This window comes from Bemisia tabaci, chromosome 3 (assembly GCF_918797505.1).
Source record: "Bemisia tabaci chromosome 3, PGI_BMITA_v3".
Lineage (NCBI taxonomy): Eukaryota > Metazoa > Arthropoda > Insecta > Hemiptera > Aleyrodidae > Bemisia > Bemisia tabaci.
Window position 1 is genome coordinate 38,447,333 of NC_092795.1, and position 12,926 is coordinate 38,460,258.

The window sequence follows — 12,926 nt, forward strand, 5'->3', positions numbered from 1 at the left end:
CTGTTTTACCCATGCACCTCAAATTTTCAGGTTAAGTTCTTGATAGCATTTGAGAAATAATTTTGTAAAAACATTTTCTCAAGGTACATAAGTTTTTTTGCTATGATACATTGTTTCAGAAAAATTTAAAATGACGTTTACGGCGTTTTTGCGTTGCACGGCAGTATTGTCAACATCTGATGAAGAGGCTGTAAGCAGTTCTCTGAGCCAAGATATCCTGTCTTTTAAAGATTTTTATAAGCACTACTGGAGGTGAACAAAGCCACATCGAAGCACAGTAAACCCTAAACGAATGGCAATACATGAGGCACAAGGCACGTGAGTTAGGAGCTTGTGTGAGACGCGTTTAGCTGGTTAGCAGACAGTTAACTGGATCAAACGGAGGAGGATCACGGATTGAGGCAGATCAGCAAAATACTCGACTGATCCAGTGACACCTGAACTCAGACTTCAAAGTGCGCTTTGCGCACAGCGTTGCCAAACGTTGATCTCAGTAACTTAAAATCGTCTAATTGTCTTTCTGTTAAAGAACAGGGAAGAAAAAGGTTCTTTGAGCCTATGGCAGCACTAGAAGCTATATCTCGGATCTGAATCTTCGTGCTCAGTGAAAAAAAAAGAAAGAAAAAAAACTTTGATATCAAACAATTGTTAATTTAGACAAAATGTCTTTAATTATGAAAATAAGAAAAGGAACTACCTGGCCTACTGGAAATGACTTGAAAACTGGTCTCATCACCAAAAAACTAAAAAAGCTCGCAAGAAAGTCAAGGCGTCTACGAGTATTTCAAGAATCAAAGCTTCAAAACGTCATTTTTTGGGACTGCACACAAAAAGGATTGTAACATGAAAGCTAAGTTGATGCGGGAAGTAAAATACGATATTACCCTAGCTTTTGGCTGACAATTTTAAGAAAGAATGCCAGTTAGTTTTCTTGAAGAAGTTTCATAAAAAACGAGTGGTGTAACTATCAACGTCGAAATCAAAGAAATGCATTTTCCCAGTCTCTCCATTGTTTTCAGAGCTAAATAAACCGCAAACTGTACCAAAATCAACACTACATCTGTGATGGTTTGTGTTTTACTTCGTGTATTAACCAACAGTAACATGAGGACACAAAGATTTTTATCAGTGTAAGGTCGTTTTTGGACATTGTATTGCTACTTAATGTATTGAACAAAACCACAAGCTTTTGTTTCATAGTTTGCAACCTAACAAAATGTCTTGCTCGGTTTTTTGCTCGAAAGCAGACATTATTTTACTGCCGGAGGAATGAGAAGAGAGCCAAAAAGCTTAGAATCTTGCGATAAAAAAACCGTATTTTAAGTTCAACTATAACAGAACCCTTTTATACATAAAACTCATCGATGATGAGGCTCTCTCCTTTAGTCTCTATGCAGTAATTCTCCGATGAATTGAGTTCACTTTCGATGGGCCATAATTTAAAATTTTGAATACAGCGGGGCTATAAACTGCCGATAACCGAAAAATCCTGGAAATTGGCCAAATAAAACTCTTGGTAGGACGCGGATCGAAAAAAAAGAAGGAGAAAAGTGGAAGAGAGAAGTCTCTCAAGGATAGGAGTTAAGAAATGGGATTGATAAACGTGATATTTTGCCTCCGCATTATTGGCAACAGCGCGAGACTAGTACGGCCGAAATCGCAAGGGGAAGGCGCTGGTGGCCACACGCAAGACCTGAGAAAGCTCGCGAGGGAGGGAGATCTATAAAACGCTGCTTGGACGTCGACCCCCTCACAGTGTGTCTAACCTCTTAAACCATCATGAAGTCCATAGTAAGTATAACAAATTTTATCGTCCTAACATATAATAGCTTTCGGTATTCTACGGAGTGACCTATGTCTTTGATCGTGACCTTTTAATTGCTTCTATTGAGCGGCGTTCGGGGTAGATTTAAATGCCCTATCAAATAATTCGGATCTCGTATTTTGAAATTTGTCTTTCTTTTTAAAAATCGTTTCAAATTTAAGCAACTGTAAATGAAAAATCTTGAAGTAACGAGGAAAGATGAAATAAAGAATATATCAAAAATCAATACCACGTTTCAACATTCGTCCTGTGTCCTATGTCTTTGATCGTGACCTTTTAATTGCTCCTGTCGAGTGGCGTTTGAGGCAGATGCAAATGCCCTATTAAATAATTCGGATCGCGTATTTTGCCCTTCGTCTTCCTTTTCAATAATCGAGTCATATTTAAGCAATTGTATATAAAAAATCCTGAGGTAACGACTAGGAAAGACGAAACTTAGAACACGTCCAGAATCAATACCACGTTCCAACATTCACTCTAAGGGGAAAATGTCGCAGCATGAATCTACTCTTACTTTGCCCTAAACAATCTTGATTTCCGGAATGGTTATCACTGTAAGCCTTCCGTTACAAATGGTGGTAAAAGAGGAAGAGATGTAGCTCTCATTCTCTCTCATACAAATTGCTGGATATCTTGTTTTCGTCCTCACTATCATAAATTAAAAATAATTTTATATGTAACGCTTAGGAAACATCAATTTCTTTCGCGAGACCAAAGCAATAAATGAATTTTAGCATAATGGACGAATAAAAAGAACATAGATAATAAATATAAACCACTCAATTTTTTCCTCTTCATTTTTATTTACATAATTTACGTTTTAATATTTGCGAGTCGTGGAATTTTCTATCCCTCTTTTCAAATGACACCCAAATCTCGTGACGGTTTTGGCCTCCAAAACGGCTTCTCGCCATTCCATCCCTTCTTTAATCCTCTTTTTCTATATTCGTGCACTCATCTCATTGTTCTTAACTTGCGATGCGATGTTTATTTTGGAAATCATAAAATGTAAGCAATTTCGTCAAATTTTAGAGTGTGATCATGTGCAATGTAGTATTTTTAGGATTTAGGTACTACTTTCAGTAACATCTCCCTCTCTCGCACCAAAAAATATGATATTTGGAATCCCAACGCCCATAGTATGGGGATAATTTTATGCGATTTTTGACTAACATAAGCTCTCTGAGTTATGCTCTGCATAGTGAAGCCATTTGAACCCAACTTTCATGGGAAATTTCTCACCCATGATCTCGTAAAACAATTTTTCAGTCTTATTGCCTCTGTCGGGATGTATGGCTTATGCAGTCGTCCATTGATAGCAGTTCTGCCGTGATAGCGACGAGAGAAGTAAGTGCATTTCTGTATCAGTAGCGTGGCGTGAATTGCGATATATCAATTGATCTGCCATTTAAACCTGTGGAAAAGGATCGATTAACAGGGTATTCGCAGCGAACACCTTAATAATCAATTCTTTACCATAGGTTTAAATGGCATAACAATCGATATATCGCAATTCACGCCACGCCACTGTTCTGTATGAGCCATGGTTAGCTCATGCTTTTATGTTTCTCGAGGTTCATCTATTACTGCTCTCTTCGCTATTATGGCGGAGTTGGTCGGATCATGGGTCGCGGCAGGGGTAACGTGCAATTGAGATCGGGGCCGTAATTTAAGGAACTTTTTTCAAACGCCATTTTACTTCTTCTCGTGCGCGTTTAAATGAAAGCTCAAACAATCCAACTTTGAACCCGTTATTATTGAATCAATATCTTACAAATCCACAAAAATTTATGTGAACTAAATGCACTGTCTACTTCTCAAAAATGCAATAGTTAAAATTACTGAACAAACTTCCTATAAGTTTGTTGTGTTTTGCGAATGTATTGATTAAACATATAAACTGATGGTTATTGAATAACGATTAATGAAATTCAGTGACGTGAGTGAGGTTAACTTCTTTCATATTTTGCGAAATTCTTTTGATAATAATATAAACGTAAGTTGAATACCATAGACATCTCAAAATTGGGCAGTTGTGGTTTAAGGCAAACGTAATTTTGCACGTTAACATCGTATTTATTTATTTACGGTTGACAGTCAACCTGAGATCATAATATATTAGCTGCACTTACCATGGATTAATGTTTCGATAGCTCAAATAAAATTGAACAAAAATCATCGTAATGACAATTTTCTAAGTACATACAGTGGTATTTATTGTCAATACCATCAATTTTAAAGGACGATGAATAAGTTCAAGATTCATTGAGTCTCTAAAATATCATTGACTTTCGTAAGGACATGCTATCTCTGATTGTAACAATATAAATTTCCGTCGTTGTTTTAAATTTCTTTTTAAGGATGAAACTCACTAACAATTTTTCTTGAAATAATCTGTGAATATTCTTTACTCACTGAGTAATATTAACAGATAATCTCAAAAATATAATTTGGTCAGATCTGCCAGAGAAAAATTAAAAATTATCAGAAATTTTCAAACAAAACAACAGGGATACGTATTTTTTTACCTAGACCCCTAGAGTCCCCAAATAAAGTGGTAGCCCTGTCAATGTATTTGCTTCCTATCCTTTGCATGGAGGGTTTGTCTTGATGTAGAGGTGGACTCTCAGGATAGCGTGGGATATCCCCTCCATTTTGGCCTCAACTTGAGAGCTTTTTTGAGCTTGGGAGTTGATTTCAGAGAAAACCAGTGGGACTACCGTGTTTCTCGCAAACTTTTACATAAGAATCAACAGTCAAATCGCAAATTCCTCACACATGCAACATCTCCATTACCACATCGCTTCGATTTTTTCAAGAATTTGGCGCTACACTCCAGTTTCTTCGTTAAGAGACGCGGCCCTGAACTTTCCCCTTCTCTTCCTCCTCCTATAACGCAGGTTCAGACTCCCCTCCCCTCAGAGCTTCGATATTTCTTAAATTACCCTTCACTATCACTACACTAACAAGCGTTTTTCACTTGCTCGAAATCGATCGCGTCACGTCAGTAACCACAATCAGCCTTTCTGCATTTCGCTTTGACTCATTTTCTTTCAGATTTTCTACTTCTAACAGAGAACCAAATTGTGTCAGCTTATAACAAATACCCTTACACACTGTGAAGCCAAGGTGCCGCTTACTTGTCTGTGAAAAAATAAGACACGTGAGGAAATCCGCAACCTAAAAATCAGAGAATTTGAAACACTGCAAAAAGAACACGCATTTTTTTACCCAGGAATCGATATTTTACTACTATTAACTAAAACAGTGTAATGTCATACTAAGGAAGAAGGCCGTATGAGCCTTCAGGCGTTACCAAGTTGCCATTGATAAAATACGAATTTACAGGAAAAGTTATGAATATTTTTCTTCCAGTTCTTCAGGCAACATTGTTCCCAGTTTAAACTAAAATATCTGCAAATTTCTGGTACAAATATGCAAAACTTCCTTCCAAAATAACTCTTTTATCGGAGGAAATTTGGCAACTCTGGAATGTTCATACGGTGTTTTTCCTTAACACGGCAGTGTAGTTAGGGTGCTTCTGGTTAAATCTGCCCATATAATCCATACTGAGGGCTGAGGCACAATACCTTCTAACTGACAATTTTTTGCAAAATGAGTTAACAATTTTGCCGCGTTCTATAGTATAAAATGAGCAAGCCGATAATGTAAGTTTCTTTCCAATTCTGCAGGAAACGGCTGTAATGACCCTGTAATGTTTTGCCAAAAAATTGCAAATCTAACCTCGCAAACTTAGAAAATGGCAAATTTTTCTCTTCTGTCTGCAAAAATTGTCAGTTTGCAGAAGGGCGCGTATTGTTCCTCAGTCATGAAAATCAAATCTAGAATTGGGGCGTTAAACGCTTTTTCGCGTGAGCCTTGAACATAATGTAGTTACACGAGCGTCAGGGCTCATGTAGAGATGCAGTTACGTCCTTGCGTCCTAGGAGCAGGGCCAGTTTTTCATTTTTAGCGCCCTAGGCTAAACTTAGGGTGGGTGGCGCCCTTAAAAGTAGGCGCTCTCATGGGGGGAGGAGTCCCCCGGACGCCCCTCCCCTCCAGATCAGAAGGAAGATGTTAGGTGTCAGGAAAATATTCAAATTCACCTTTAAAAAAAACACGATTTTAAACATTTTTGAGGTGCGTTTACGTTTGCAAGTTGGTTTTGGAAAATAAAAAGTAACGAAAGACTCGTTTAATAAAAAAAAAAAAATTCTAAAAAATTTTGCGCCCCTCAGAATGTTGCGCCGTAGGTTACAACCTACGTAGCTCATTGGTAAATCTGACCCTGCCTAGGAGCGAGGCCTGTCCCTTTGAGTCTATCGGTCGAAGTGAAATGGTGAGCGAATTTCTCCCTGGCGGACCCTGATCAGTATTCCGACGCGAGCGCACTTATATCATCTTTGGAATAGCTGGGCAGTAGCGCGGCGGCGACTGCGGCACTTAAGTAACGCATACGACACTTGGCCAACTCCCAGGTACGACGCGCCACTACGCACCGCGATGGGGCGCCGGCGCGTGTCACAAGCGTGCGTTTCGTCATTTCGTCTCTTACAAACGGATCGTTACGTTGAGACAGAATGGTCAACACCACCTTAACGATTGAATGTAACTGCCCTTACCGCATTGGGAGAAGTTATGAAATTTTACGCGAGGAAATTTTTTACAATAAATTTAAGAAAATTTTAAGATACATATATAAACGCCTCTTTCACAGCGCTCTACGACATGCAACACCCTGCCGCCAAAGTCCCCTGTCCTCCAGAGGCCCTTCAGAGAATTTCAGGAGAGAATTTTGGAGGAGTTGATGGTTTCATAGAGGAAATAAGGGAGTGCCAACTCTCTGAGGGGGGGGATATTTTAAAAAAAAAGTTTTGGAAACTTCAAACGAGGCTCTTTCATACTCTGCGTCTCTTCGGCATGACTACAGATATGTTTGATATTATATGTGGTGTTCCGACTTTAGATATGTCATTATCATTATAGCGTTCAGTCCAAATACTTATGATAGGTTGAAAACAACAGAGTCCGTCTCTCCTCATACATTATATTTTTGTCAATTGGCAAGCAGATGGGTTCTTCAGATTTTGGGTTCAAGTAATAATGATGAAGTCGACTTTTCAAATGAGATAAAGATTGAGCTTCTAGCCAGTTTAAGTCTTGAATTACATGACAACATATGGATATATTATGCAATAAAGAAGTACTATTTCCAACTCATTCATAAAAGCACCTATATGAATAGGGAAACTAATGGCATATGCGTCGTTCATAAAACGAGCCAGAAAAAGTAATTTTATGTTGCAAAATGTAGCTTAGGTACATTCAAGGAGCTTTTCAATAACTTAATAGAAAAAACTTGACTCAAAAATCACTGTTTCCCTTTCACTGGAAAAAAACACATTGGATCTAGAGTCCAGATTCTCGAAAACATTGACAAGAAAAAATACTCTTGATCCAATCGGATTTTTGCTTGAATCAAAACGAAATCCGCTTAAACTAAGAGGCTTGGTTCTTGATTTAAGCTAGATTCTGATCGAATCACGAGTACTTTTTCTTGTCGATGTTTTTAAGAGTCTGGACTCTAGATCCAATGCGTTTTTTTTTCCAGTGTTGGATTTACAAGAAAACTTAGAAGTTCCCATTCCACCGTTTTGATTGATCTCTGAAAAAATTTTGTTAGCACAATACTAAGCCACCCTATTTTTACTACGTTTTTCCTTCTCTCTGAGTGTCACCCTTCGCTCATGTGCATCTTTTCCTTTCAGGCTGTTTTTTCAATTTTGGCCCTCGCGGTCGTTCGCGCCGAGGAATCAGCCGGAGACTCAAAATCAGTGAAAAAGAATGAGAAGAGGTCGTATGAAGGCTTCGGCTACGGCTACGGCGGACTAGGATTAGGTCACTCCACCCTCGGAGGACTTTACGCCGGACATGGACTTGTCGGTGGACACGGACCTGTCGTTGGACACGGACTTTACGGAGCAAGTTACGGCGCCTACCCCACATCCATCCACACCACCATCACGAAACAGGTAGGTCAAAGAATTGATAGCTGCAAACAAGGAAGCTGCCGAAACTGTTGAGCGTATCAAAATGAAAGTTTCACTGATTTCTCGTAATTACACACAGAGATTAGCTAAATTTTTGGACAGAAGCTACACAGTCATAATTCTGTAAAATGTTTGAATTGCTTAAGTTAATTTTTAATTTTTGAAATGGAGTTACGTTCTTCTGCCAGAGAAGCAACGAATCTAGTCATTGATACCAAACCGTAGAGCGCTGTTCTGTAAATATTTTTGGACTGAGAAAGATATCCACAAATTACAAACCAACCAGAAGCTATGGCATTTTAAATCATACTATCTGAAATATGTGCGTGATTTTGACAGACATCTAGTTTTAATGTGCAATATATTGAAGTACAAAACTGCTCGATCACGGAACAAAGTGTTAAGGATTGTCCCCTAAAACTGTGGTACTACCCCAATTTGATGTATGATATGAAAATTTCCAATTAATTTTGGTAGCACCGCGGCTCAAGTCGTGGCAGAACCACGACATTTGGTTTAGCAACCTAACTTATTGGAGTGTTACCATAATTAATTGAAAATGTCCATATCATCCAGCAACCCTCGCCTCTTCCCTTCGTTATATAATAAATGCAAGTATTTCCTTTTTTGGCTCATAATGCTCGAGGGTGAATATATTTTGTGTCAGTTTTCCTGGAGTGACTCAAATTTCGATTTGTTGATTCATCTTATCAAAAATAACCCGAAAATTTTGCGTTTGTGGACTATCAAGGGTTTTTTCCCTGTAGATAATAGCATACATAGAATTAAAGTATTCTTGATCTACACAAAAAAATACACGATGTTGCAACCAGCTGATCGGAAAGTGAGAATGTGTCTATTCTAATCGTGATTCCCAAAACAGATTTTGACCGGATGCGCATTTGCCGCCACTCGGCGCGACAAACTTTCTCACACGTTCTGTGACATGGCTCGTGCACGATCTGACGCACACTCGCCACAGCCTGATCAAAAAATACTGAGTCCTTTTTAGTAGTTTTTTTTTTTTTTTTTTTTTTTTTTTAATACACCATTATCTACGGATCTTCCCGTTTTCACAAAAATTTGAAGCCATCCTGTGTTCTTAAAAAAAAAAAAAAAAAAAAAAAAAAAAAAAAAACAAGTAGTGCACGTGTTTCAAAAAAAATATGGCAGAGCTCAGCATTTTCGATAAGATACTAAAAACGCGTAATTTTATTCCTCTTTTAAGAAGAGTGATATAAAAAATTTCTACGTAGGAGATCGAAATTTCCTTACATGGCGCATAACTCTAAAATTTTGAGTCTTTTCAATTTCTTTTTCTCTACATCTCTCTTTTAGTCCAATTTGAAGCATCAAAACTTGATTACCTCTAATATTCTTATGAAAAGAATGTCAGAAAATAGCCAACATGCGTGACAAAAAGTCTCATTACGGAGGAAAAAAGCTCATTCGATCACAATTTTCCCTAAAAGTGATACACTGTTTGGTGCAACACTATAGTTGGGACCACTTAGGGAGGCAACACTGGAAAAAAAACACATTGGATCAAGAGTCCAGACTTTTAAAAACATCGACAAGAAAAAATACTCTTGATTCAATCGGATTTTTGCTTACATCAAGAACCAAGCCTCTTAATTGGACGTATTTCTATCAAACGGAATTAAGCGCCATAGGGGGAGGAAGGTAGAGGGGGGCTTGGATTGGCGGCGGAAACGGGCGTCCTGCTCGTTCCGTCCTATACTCGCAATGATTTTCCATGGCGCTTAGTTCCGTTTGACAGAACGCGCTATCCGGGATTCTAAATTCCTCAGAAGGAACTCAAATTGGCGCTTAGTTCCGTTTGACAGAAATACGTCCAATTTGAACGGATTTTCTCTTGATTTGAGCAAAAATCTGATGGAATCAAGAGTATTTTTTCTTGTCAATGTTTTCAAGAGTCTGGACTCCAGATCCAATGTGTTTTTTTTTTCCATGGAACCGCAAACGCACTAATTTTCTTATATTCTAAAATTATTTCTAATATTCTTGTTGTCTATCCTTAGGTGCCAGTACCAGTACCCCACCCGGTTGCCGTACCAGTAGAGAAGCACGTGCCCTACCCAGTAGCCGCCCCCTACCCAGTGGAAGTCCCGAGGCCGTACCCCGTAGCTGTACCCAAGCCCGTTGCCGTGCCGGTTGAGAAACCCGTACCAGTCCCAGTCGACAGGCCGTACCCGGTAGCCGTGCCCCACCCTGTAGCCGTCCCGGTCGCCAAACCGGTTCCAGTGCCTTACCCTCAGCCTTACGCTGTCCCCGTCGTCAAGCCCTACCCTGTGGCTGTGTCCCATCCAGTCCCTGTTCCCGTTGCTAAGCCCATCATTGCCCACGCTCCGTACCACTCGTACCACAATTACTGGTGATCTAAGCTCTTCACATATGATCCTCATGTAAGTTCCAACTCTTTTGACGACTTTAATTTTATTTCAGTAGTCAAGAGGTTTCAGTAAGGTCTCCTCTGTTCGAAAGAACGAATAAAAGAAAGAAGAAATCTGACCAATTGGAAAGATACAGTCTTTTTTTGAACAAGAAAACGTGAATACGTTCCAAGGTTATATAATCGTTTAAATAACTTTGTTGTTTTACAAAAAAGAAAAAACAATAGCTGTAAAATTCCTGCTCAAACTTTTGCTGATTTTTGCGTGTTTCCATAAGTAGAAATATATATCCAATGAAATTTTCAGTTAGGAATGCCCGATGATTCATTGGTAACCCACAAATAGGAAGTGAACTTCTTTCAAGGTTGAAGTTCATTATGTTCCTCCTTCTGGTGATCCATGATATGTTCAATGAGATCAGTAAGAACGCCCAATGAGTATTAACTGCACAATGCAATTGTCGTTGTACCGAAGAAATTCAGATCAGAATAAAAGTATCCTGCCGGTGTTAAAGAGGATGTCAGCTTGAAGAGAATTCATCGGGCGACATTATTGAATCAAACGGAAGTTTTCTGAGTATTTATGGGGCAACAGATTGTATTTTTTATACTATGTCAGCACAAAAATGAGTGAAATCTTAGAGAATGAACTAAAAATATTTAATCTTAAAGAGTACTTCATTCGCTGGATGTATACCTCTGATCATATGAATCTCTGCAGTACCGAGAAAAATGAATCATATGATGAGATACTATTTCATTCGATTGTTATGGCTCAACGATAATGTTGATGTCTGATGCAACTATTAGTGCTCGACGGTTGTGTGTATGGTGCGCGTAAAAAATGAAGGCGTTTTGGTTTCTGGCCCTGCCAGTGATACAACACAACGCGGCTTCATCTGAAGTAATTCAAATGATGATCGAAGTTTAAAAATTGCGAAAGACTTCAAATTATTCAAAATAAACTCTCTAGAACACTTTTGCATCCACTATACGTTCAGAGGTCCCGACGGGCTGTTAACTTCCTTGCAAAAAACTACTCGTGTCTCTTTTTCACCGCGTAATGGATAAATTCTAAATTAAATCTATGTAAAATAAATCTGGGCGAATTGGTAAATGTGATTGGAAACTTTTATTAAGTATGCATATTAAAATAATACAGCCTCGTCAAAATTTACGTAAGTTTAACGGAACGAATGCAATGGTGTTCCCATTATCTTAGTTTTATAGATTTCATGTAGGCACGTACTATATTTTTATGATTTTTGTTACAGCTCATCTCATTCATCTCCATTCATGAGTCATCCAACATATCACAGAATCCTCATAAAGTTACGATTACTGCCAATTCATTGAAGTTACCAAATGCAAGTCTCTAATCTATGTCTTTTTGTATTCATTCTTAGTGTTTAATTTAATTGTTGTATTTTATTGTGTAAAATATTATTTTTTTTTACCAAAATGTATTCTGCTTTATTCTTGAATCCTATATCCAGGTTTCAGTGTAATATTCACGGTTTGATTTACATTAGGATAGAAAACGAGAGGTTGATTTCCATGAATTGGACCTTATAACCATCTGAGAACTTTTTAACCAGAAATTTTAATCAAGATCACGGAATAATAATAGAGAGGACCTGATATTTTTTTTAATGAAATACGAATATTCTCTCTGCCTGTATTAAAAAATATCTCTCCTCTGTTGCACATTCGCCATTTCCGCTATCTCTTTGTAGAGGCGAATTCGCACAAGTCGAATAATTAAACTCATTGGTAGCGTGCCTCTATTATTCATTATGAGCTATGAAAAGACTGACTTGCTATTTGTAAAAGGCCACTAGACACAAACAAGCAAAACAATGATATATGAAAATTTCAGTTTTAATTGGCTATTAATACGAATGTTTAGACTACGCGATAAAGAAGTATCTGCTCATGTTGTACATACAACATTGTGAAGCTGTTGAGTGGAAAAGCTTTAAACTGTCTTCTCCTCTTGTGCCATTTAAAATATTACGATGTGATTTTCCTGGATGATGTGACGACATTGTTAGCTTCAGGAAATTGTATGATGTACGAAGCCTCACTCATGATACAGATAAAATCGACGTATTTCTACCAAACGGAACTATGTGCATTATGACGTGAGCCCTGTTATGCTCATATTCTCATGGATCTCAGGGCGCATGTCTTAATGCAAAGAGTTCCGTTTGATAGAAATACGTTCAAATGAAAGCTCTGACATGAGTCGTCAATAATATGCTTCAGAAGGAATACCAGGACCAGGACCTCGAAGAAAGGTGTCTCCTGTGAACGTTTCTAACCTTGATAAAGATGCCGACACAAAAAGAAGATAAAATTGTCTTTCATAGCTAAAAAAGTGAATCCTAATATTAACAGAAGTGAATTTCCCGAGAAGAGGAGGACTTTGGGTATCAAAAAATACTAGGTAAAGGTGCTACCCTTTAAGCATTCTGTTGCTTTTTAAAATTCTTAAAAATTGAACCTGTATGGTGAGCCCGATTGCGCAGTGTTTTTCGTCTTGGAATTCAATTGTGGCAAAGATGAAAGCACAAAAAACCTGAAAAGACGAATAAGCGAGTTTCTAGTCTCTCCCCAAAATGCAACCCAACGACAG

General features: G+C 38.3%; 1 protein-coding gene across 1 annotated transcript; it reads left to right on the forward strand.

Annotated features, from left to right (window-relative positions):
* The first annotated feature begins 1,752 nt into the window (after positions 1-1,752).
* LOC109038997 (uncharacterized) lies at positions 1,753-11,750 on the forward strand. The gene is made up of 4 exons (XM_019054300.2): positions 1,753-1,791; positions 7,594-7,857; positions 9,918-10,301; positions 11,563-11,750. The coding sequence occupies exons 1-3, from the start codon at positions 1,780-1,782 to the stop codon at positions 10,272-10,274; spliced, it is 633 nt and encodes a 210-aa protein (XP_018909845.1). The 5' UTR covers positions 1,753-1,779; the 3' UTR covers positions 10,275-10,301; positions 11,563-11,750.
* The last annotated feature ends 1,176 nt before the right edge of the window (positions 11,751-12,926 follow it).

Excerpts from the sequence above, each read along its gene's own strand:
- LOC109038997 (XM_019054300.2), top strand. Across the intron at positions 7,858-9,917 it reads ACACCACCATCACGAAACAG|GTGCCAGTACCAGTACCCCA; the intron begins GTAGGTCAAAGA and ends GTCTATCCTTAG.